The sequence below is a fragment of the Misgurnus anguillicaudatus genome, chromosome 19 (genome assembly GCF_027580225.2).
Source record: "Misgurnus anguillicaudatus chromosome 19, ASM2758022v2, whole genome shotgun sequence".
NCBI classification, from domain to species: Eukaryota; Metazoa; Chordata; class Actinopteri; order Cypriniformes; family Cobitidae; genus Misgurnus; species Misgurnus anguillicaudatus.
In genome coordinates this window covers 15,430,941-15,439,922 of record NC_073355.2, presented here as the reverse complement: position 1 = coordinate 15,439,922, position 8,982 = coordinate 15,430,941, and the positions used below count along the sequence as shown (strand labels likewise).

The window sequence follows — 8,982 nt, the reverse complement described above, 5'->3', positions numbered from 1 at the left end:
GAGAGATTGACTTAGTACTCACTTTGACACTTTCTATTATAATACACTACAGTACATTAAGAGTCAAATTGTGTTTATTTTTTGTTCAAAAAGTCACTAAATCTGCAGATATGACTTCATTTTAATAGTTAAATTACAGGATATTTTTTTTAAATAAGAGACCTTCTGCAAATGACACCTAATTCATTTAACAGTACCTGTTTTAGAATAAAATCTGCAGGACTGCGGCACTCCAGGACCACGTTACCTACCCCTGGTTACTTAAATGGACTGCATATGGCCCATTAATGCGACCTCCGGAGGACGCAACCTTCAAAATAAAGGAGGCGCAGATTGAGTTTTAAAAATCCACATGAGTGCGTTTGTAATTTGTAAAAAACAAAAACATTACAGATGTAAAATTGAACAGATAAACTAGATGCTTTCCATCATTTGCTCCGGTAGGTGTCTGGCAACCCATGTGAGCGTTGAGTCTGATGAGGAGAGGGAAGTGAAAAAAATCTCTCCAATATTTTGAATTTAGACTGCGGTACCAAGTTCAACCTCTAGATGTCAATGTTACACACTGCATTTTTAAATACATTGTGGAGCTTTATTGATGACCCATTATCATGTATTATACTTCCCATATGTAAAAATTTCAGTAGACTATATGCATAGTTTATTTGGTGTTTTATTCTTTGTTGAATTTTTTTGTTTGTACCAATAGTACGTTAACCCTAAGAGCACTCAAAACTAAATTTGGTTTTTTTCATCGTGACTAACTCATTTACATTTTTTGTGTAATTGTGCCAGTTATTTTTAAACTAATAACACTCACTTAATTTTCTGATATTATTATTTGTACATTTGTGTATGACAGTACATGGTTACTTCCAAAAAGTTATAATCTTATTGGTTTAATAGAGACAGAGCGCAGTTATGCAAATTTGAAAACCACGCCCACCGGGGGGGAAAGCAATCCAACCGTCTCCATTGACTTTGTATAGAGACAGAGCACAGTTATGCAAATTTGAAAACCACGCCCACCGGGGGGGAATTCAATCCAACCGTCTCCATTGACTTTGTATTGCGAGAAGCCGCCTCCTTGTCATTTCTGGCTCATAACAAAAAAGTGAATAATGCCTAAAAGCTGCTGTGTGACAATATGTACAGCTAACAAGCCAAAGAACCCAGAAATAAGTTTTTATAAGCTGTCGAGCCGTAAAACCCAGCCTTTAAGGAGAATAAAGTGGATCGCCGACTACGTTTCCCCCTAGTGGACGCAGTTCTACTAATAGAAGTACTATGAAAAGTTGCCTGTATCCATTTTTGTGTCTTTAAACGGTCGTTTTTTGGGGTCGACAGCTTATAAAAACGTATTTGGTTTTTTTGGCTTGTTAGCTGTACACTTTGCCTCTCGCAATACAAAGTCAATGGAGAGTCGGTTGGATTTGCTTTTCCCCCGGTGGGCGTGGTTTTCAGGTTATGACGCGCTGCGCTCTGTCTCTATACGGACTACCGGCACATCCGGGAACTTGACTGTAAATTTCGTCACTGCCCCTTTTCGGGGGTTAAAAAAGCAGCGCCTCCATTGGCTTCCATTCAAAATAGCGGAACAAAGTAACGGTTTTACACAGCCGGCAGGCGTAAATAACTTATGAAATCACTCAGATTAAACATGTAGAGTATTTATCTGTCCATCCTGCCTGCCATAGAGCGCGAAAGATACATTAACACATTTAATTTGGTCAATATAAAAACATGTCCCTTTCATTCTCACAGCGTCAAATTTGTGTAACAACGCCATCCAGTGATTGCTGAAAATATCGCTAAGCCAGTTAGTTGTATGGCTGGACGGAAAAGTGCACTCATTACTCTAAATATAAAGACATAATAAATAAATACGAAGTAACTTTCAAATACGAAGTAAAATCATTCACTTGCTTCCCTGTTGACTTGATGAGGTACGTGTTTAATGTCCGGGTAAGACACCTCTGGCCAATTGGGAGCGTTGTTACACAAATTTGATGCTGGGAGAATGAAAGAGACATGTTTTTATATTGACCAAATTAAATGTGTTAATGTATCTTTCGCGCTCTATGGCCGGCAGGGTGGACAGATAATTACTCAACGTGTTTAATCTGAGTGATTTCATAAGTTATTTACGCCTGCCGGCTGTGTACGAAGGTTGCTTTGTTCCGCTATTTTGAATGGAAGTCAATGGAACGTCTAGTGCGATTTCCCCCAAAAGTGGGCGTGAACCTGTTCAGAGACATTCTATGACGTTGCGCCGGTTGTGCGTATTGGTAAATAAACATGCTACTAATAATAAAAAAAAAAAAATAAATAAAAATAAAAAAAATAAACATGCTACTGAAACCTCTACTGCAACTTCTCGATCAAAGGCTGGGTGGGGTTTGTTCTTGCTTAACTTCTTTCTTAAGTTAAATCTAAACCGTTATAGATCTCAGTGGAGTGAAGATACGTTGTATGAAGATACGTTGAGTGAACTTTTATAACATTTCTTGTTACTTTCACTTTTAGTCTGATCTAAACACACACAACATGCTTCAAAGTTTGTTTGGACTTTTTTTGTCTCTCGGCGCTTTCTCAGTTAGTGACTCTCACAGGTTTGTATGTTAACTTAAATTCATTTTTTATATAAACAGCTGGTGGTATCGGTAAACTTTTTATAGTAAAATTTACGATAAATATTTCACAGAGGCATTCACAGAGATGGCTGAGCTAAAGTCAGGATTAGACCTTAGTTAAATGAAGATGTTTAAACACCTTTTTTATAAACATTCTTTAGAAGAAAAAAAACTACTGGTGTTTATCTTGAGACAAATCAATGGCATAGGGATATTTTAAGATCTGTCAGTGCAAGATATTTTCAGTTGAGACAGCTCAAACACGTGTTTTAGTCTAGGATACGGTATTGTTTGTAAAACCAGGGAGTGTTTGTCTCATTTCCCACGTGTGAACTTGCTCCAAACATTTCTTAGTAACTGTGTATTGCATTAACATAACTGAACTTAAAAAGTATAATCAAAGTTTTTTTTTTGAGTAGGCTACTGTGATTATAAAACGTCACACTCCATTCTTCATAACAGGTACACAAGCTGAATGTCCTATAAAGTTTAACCCACCGAGTGTTGTTGTGGAGTACGGCAGCTCTGTTTCAGTGGATTGTAGCACTAATGAAACACATGATGGGATGGGCTGGGAAGCCAAAGAAGGAGGAGTACCCATGACCAAAGACAAACTGATCACCTGGAATGTATCTAACCTGAGAAAATGGGATGTACGGCCAGTGTGCAATATAACCTACAACAAGGAACAATGTTCAGCTTTACTCCCAGTCACAGTTTACAGTGAGTTTCCATGCTTTTGTCATTAATTTTGATTCTCTGAAATACAGAATATAATATCTACATTCATTGATGTAATATCAAGTTTTAAAATCTTCTTTTACAGAGACTCCAGATAGTGTCTCCATCAACACAGTGAATCGACCAACAACTGAGGGATCACAGTATGAGCTCCAGTGTGATATTGTGAATGTGGCTCCTGCTAAGAATCTCACTGTGAAATGGTTTAAAGGAGAGACAGAGGTGTATACTAAGACCTTCACTGACACCATCAAGACTCCAGTGAGTGAAACATCTACAATCGGATTCATTGTAGACAGAGATCATGATGGAGCTCAGTACAGATGTGAAGCAGAGCTGGAACTGGGAGCAGGTGGACCTCAACCTCCTCCTAAAGTGACATCAAAACCTTTTCAGATTACAGTACTGTGTAAGTACACTCTAATTCATTGCTCAACTTGTATGATTTTTTTTGCATGCAACCAATGTAATGTGCAATCTCATCAGTTGTGAATGAAGTATTGGAATGGTTATGGATAACTGTTATACTATATGCATTAATTAGCTACTATATACTGTATTTTTGCAATGGCTATGATTAGTGTATGAATTAATACTACAGTGTAAAACCCAGTGATAGATAGAAGTTAATTTCTGTCCTCCTCAGATTCACCAAAACGCATTAAAGTAGTAGACGTCATCACGAAAACCAATGGAGAGGTCACTCTGAACTGTACAGTAGCAGCAAATCCACCTGCTACTTACTCCTGGTCCTCAGAGCATTTGACAGGGCCAATAAATTCATCAGTGCTCTCATCCTCTACACTGACTCCAGGAAACTACACATGCACTGCTACAAACCGTCTAGGCATTCTCACCAGAATGTTTATTGTTATTAATTTTGCAGGTGCGTTAAAAAAATTAACAGTATCTGTTTTTATTTTCTGGTCTAGTCTGCTGTAGTGATTTTTCACATGGGTGCATTTGCCATGAGCACTTACCTTTTACATTATCTTTTACATCGTGATGTGGAAAGGTCCTACTGAAAAGTGTCTGGCCTGCATGTTAATGATTTTTGTTTCAATCAAAGATAGATTAACTATCAGAGTTTTCTGGACTGTAGAGACAAAGCATTTGTGACATCATTTTCTGTTTTTCTTTCACAGGAAGTCTCCACACATTCATGGGTTATCTTATTTTCCTACCGCTGCTGGTTGCTTTAGGGATTGTCGTGTGAGGGAGATACAAATGAATTGTCCTGAAAGATTTATTCCTTTTTTTTTTAAATAAATGTTTAAAAGGAATTATAATGATTTATTCTGTAAATCGCTAGTTTGATATGCATGCTTTTATTTTTATTATAGAAATGTACTTTCTTGCTTTAAGATCAGTAACTGTTTTGCATTGAATGTGTAACACTGTAACAATTATTCATGACCTACGGCAATGTATTGCATCATTTTCCTGTTCCTTATATTGGTCCACCATGTCAGGAGTTTGGTGCACACTTGCTCCACCAGATCTGTTGAGAAAAAGAGTTGTGACACACTTTGATCTTGCTGCTATGAAGCACTGCGATTAAACAAAATGCCATGAAACCAATCAAAACTTGTCATTAGGTGCCATTTACAGCAATAATATGATTTTTAAAATCTATAAATTAGCCTAGTAGACGTCATAACTCCAACATTTATGTGACGTCATTAACTATGTTGTTGAGCCAACATGATTCGAACAACAGATGTGCAACATAAAATGGGGTTACTGCTGTGGTAAACAAGAGAAGGAAAGTAGAAAGGTTTAAAAAGAGGAAGATATACAGATTGGCTAACCAGAAGACAACCTCTCATTTAAACACCACCGTTGGTTTAAAAGAAGTCGTCATCCAGGCCAAAGGCACTGGAGACGGATGGTGAGACCTCTGATGGTGATGAGCAAGATTTAACATACAAAGTGGAAAATAAACGACTTGCTGCTCTGAATATATTTATTTGATCACATTGTCATATAGTGAGTGAAATGTACAGTTTTTATTATATGGCCTAAGTATAATCCTCTTAAATTGATCTGTAATATAAATCACTTAAATGGGCTTTAGTGCACAGGAAAATCCCCAGTGTTAAATTAACTCTACCAGTGTTAAATCAACACTATTTGGTGTTTATATAATCCACACCAAGATCTGTATTAAAAAAGACTGGTGTTAAAAATATAACTCTGAAGCAGTGTTAAAGTTAATGAGATAATGAAGTGATGATTAAGACATTAATGGTGAACACCTGCTGGTCATTCAAATCAATAAAATTTTAGACATTTTCCTGTCTCTAAATTTTCATTTTGATGACTCGTTTTCTGGAGAAAATACTACAATAATAAAGAAAAACAAATTCTTAAATGCAATAGATGAATACTGTTGGGTGTATCCATCCAAAAGCTGCAATATTTCACGTTTGCCTCTCTATCTGAAAAATAAAGTGATAACTTGCAGAGTTATTTTCTAAATGGATAAGTTTAACTTCTAAACAGCTGTCAGAACAAAATACAAGTGCTCAACTATTCCAGCATCCACACGCGTGATTTAGTAGACAAATCTTCTTTCTGACGTGATGTCTCACAAGTCAAATAGACATTTATCACAAAATGTATCACAATAAATCTTAAGTTTGTGTTTGTTATGAGTTGATTTGAAGTCACTAGGCTGGGTGGGGTTTGTTCTAACTTCTTTCTCAAGTTAAATCTAAACCGTTACAGATCTCAGTTGAGTGAAGATACGTTGAGTGATCTTTTATTACACATCCTGTTAAATTTCACTTTTAGTCTGATAATCTAAACACACACAACATGCTTCAAAGTTTGTTTGGAGTTGTTTATCTCTCGGTGCTTTCTCAGTTAGTGACTCTCACAGGTTTGTATGTTGACTTAAATTCATTTTTTTATATAAACAGCTGGTGGTGTCAGTGAACTTTTTATAATAAAGTTTACAATTAATATTTGAAGGCTTACTTTCACAGGGAGGGCTGAGCTAAAGTCAGGATTAGAGCTTAGTTAAATTAAGACATTTAAGCATCTTTTATAAACATTCTTTAGAAAAAAAAAAAACTGGTAGCTCAAACATGTGTTTTAGTCTTGAATAAAGCATTGTTTGTGGAATCAGGGATATAAGTGTTTTCTCTCATTTCTTATGCAACATGTGAACTTGCTCCAAGTATTTCTTGGTAACAGTACAGTATATTGCATTAACATAACCGAACTTAAAATGTATCACCATAGTTTATTTTATATTTGAGTAAACCGTCACTATTTAATCTTTATATTTAACAGGTACACAAAGTGAATGTCCTTTAAAGCTCAAGCCACCGAGTGTTGTTGTGGAGTACGGCAGCTCTGTTTCAGTGGATTGTAGCACTGATGTCACACATGATGGGATGGGCTGGGAATCCACTGTAGGAGGAGTACCCATGACCAAAGACAAACTGATCACCTGGAGAGTGTCTAACCTGAGACGATGGGACATACGGTCACACTGCTACATAAACTACAATAGGACAACACAGTGTGAAATTTCTCTCCCAATCACAGTTTACAGTGAGTTTGAACAAAAAAATTACAGAATATAATATCTACATTTATTGATGTAATTTCAGGCTTTTAAAATCTTCTTTCACAGAGACTCCAGATAGTGTCTCCATCAACACAGTGAATCGACTAATGGAGGAGTACTTCCAATATGAGTTTCAGTGTAACATTGTGAATGTGGCTCCTTTTAAAAGTCTCATTGTGACATGGTTTAATGGAAAGACAGAGGTGTATACTGAGACTTTCAATGACACCACCAAGGACACCATCAAGACTCCCGTGAATGTTACATCTACACTTGAGATTACTGCAGTCAGAGATGATGATGGAGCTCAATACAGATGTGAAGCAGAACTGGAACTGGGAGCAGATGGACCTCAACCTCCTCCTAAAATTACATCAAAACCTATTCAGATTACAGTATTGTGTAAGTATACTCTGTCTTAACTTTCAAGATATGTTAAATGCATGTTTAAAAACAACCAATGTAATGTGCAATCTCATCACTTCTGTTGTGATTGAAGTATTGGAATGGTTAACGGTTAACTATACTATGCATTAATTAGCTACTATATAATGAATTTCTGCTATGGCTATGATTAGTATATGAATTAATACTACAGTATAATACTAAGTGTGTTAAGAGGTCAATGTATGCCCTCCCCAGATTCACCAGGACACATTTATTTAGTGGAGATCATCAACAAAACAGATGGAGACGTCACTCTGAACTGTACAGTACCAGCAAATCCACCTGCTACTTACTCCTGGTACTCAGAGCATTTGAAAGAGAGGAACAATTCACCAGTGCTCTCATCCTCTAAACTGACTCCAGGAAAATACATATGCACTGCTACAAACACTCTAGGAAACTCCGACAAAGTGTTTATCGTCAATTTTGCAGGTGTGTTATGAATAAAAAAATGTGTCTGTTGTCACTGATATCTGTAAAACTATGGATCTAAACAATACAGTTGTATCTTTTTTATTGGTCTACTGTTAGTCGTGATTTTCCACATACGTGCACAGAAGCAAAATCATTGAAGCTGATATTATGAATTTGTCTTACCTTTCAAGGTCCTACTGAACAGCCCAGTACTGCTGCTGAAAAGCATTTGTGACATCATTTTCTGTTTTTCTTTCACAGGAAGTCTCCACACATTCATGGGTTCTCTTATTTTCCTACCACTGCTGGTTGCTTGTTTGGGATTGTCGTGTGAGGAAGATACAAATGAATAGTCCTGAAAGTTTTCTTCCTCTTCTTTATTTAAAATAAATGTAAAAAACAATTATAATGATTTATTCTGTAAATCGCTAGTTTGATATGCATGCTTTTATTTTTATTATAAAGATTCACTTTCTTGCTTTAAGATCAGTAAATGTTTTGCATTGAAGTCTTGTGAATGTGTAACACTGTAGCAATTATTTATGACCTAAGCAATGTATTACATCATTTTTCTGTTCCTTATATATACCCACCATGTCAGGAGTTTGATCCACACTTGCCTCACAACAAGAGCGGTTGTGACACACTTTGATCTTGCACTGTTCAACACCTGGAGTTTGGACTTGCAGCATCAATGAATATAAGAATATTTCAGCCTTTATACCCTAATAAAATATACTGTAGTAAAAAGATTTCACATGGAGTCTTAAACTTAAGATGTTGTGGTTTTAATTATTCCAGGTATCTTAAGTCAGGTGCATAAAGGGAATTTGTACCACAGTTGTAATGAGCCAACCGCAGTTGCACTAAAATATTTAAGTTTAATCAACTTAAAATGCAAACTATTTAAACTTTCTTGACTTGAGAAGTTGCCATAAATTATCAAATTAAAGTTGAAATAAGTTAAGCTAATTCAATTTTTTTTATATAATTTTAAGCACCTCCTTGTCAAGAAAGTTGAAATAAATTGAAAATTCAAGTTTATTAAACTTAAAAATGTAAGTGCAACAAGGACTTTTTACAGTGCATAAGTTAACAACAGATGTAAATAAGCAAAATACTTTGTTGCGGAAAAAAATGCGAATAAGCTCTTCGTTGCAAACAGAA

The 8,982-nt window shown here is 36.0% G+C and overlaps 2 protein-coding genes across 3 annotated transcripts; both read left to right on the top strand.

Annotated features, from left to right (window-relative positions):
* The first annotated feature begins 2,364 nt into the window (after window positions 1-2,364).
* LOC129431509 (intercellular adhesion molecule 1-like) lies at window positions 2,365-4,635 on the top strand. Its single transcript, XM_055189442.2, has 5 exons — window positions 2,365-2,612; window positions 3,096-3,356; window positions 3,460-3,783; window positions 4,021-4,260; window positions 4,520-4,635. The coding sequence occupies exons 2-5, from the start codon at window positions 3,200-3,202 to the stop codon at window positions 4,588-4,590; spliced, it is 792 nt and encodes a 263-aa protein (XP_055045417.2). The 5' UTR covers window positions 2,365-2,612; window positions 3,096-3,199; the 3' UTR covers window positions 4,591-4,635.
* A 1,485-nt stretch (window positions 4,636-6,120) lies between these two features.
* LOC129431502 (intercellular adhesion molecule 4) lies at window positions 6,121-8,563 on the top strand. 2 transcript variants are annotated; one of them, XM_055189428.2, is made up of 5 exons: window positions 6,121-6,258; window positions 6,675-6,938; window positions 7,021-7,356; window positions 7,597-7,833; window positions 8,077-8,563. In XM_055189428.2, exons 1-5 carry the CDS (start codon window positions 6,195-6,197, stop codon window positions 8,166-8,168), a joined length of 993 nt encoding a protein of 330 aa, XP_055045403.2. In that variant the 5' UTR covers window positions 6,121-6,194; the 3' UTR covers window positions 8,169-8,563. The 2 variants fall into 2 exon arrangements, with proteins under 2 accessions (XP_055045403.2, XP_073713118.1); XM_073857017.1 differs by having other exon boundaries at window positions 8,007-8,131.
* Window positions 8,564-8,982: the final 419 nt, after the last annotated feature.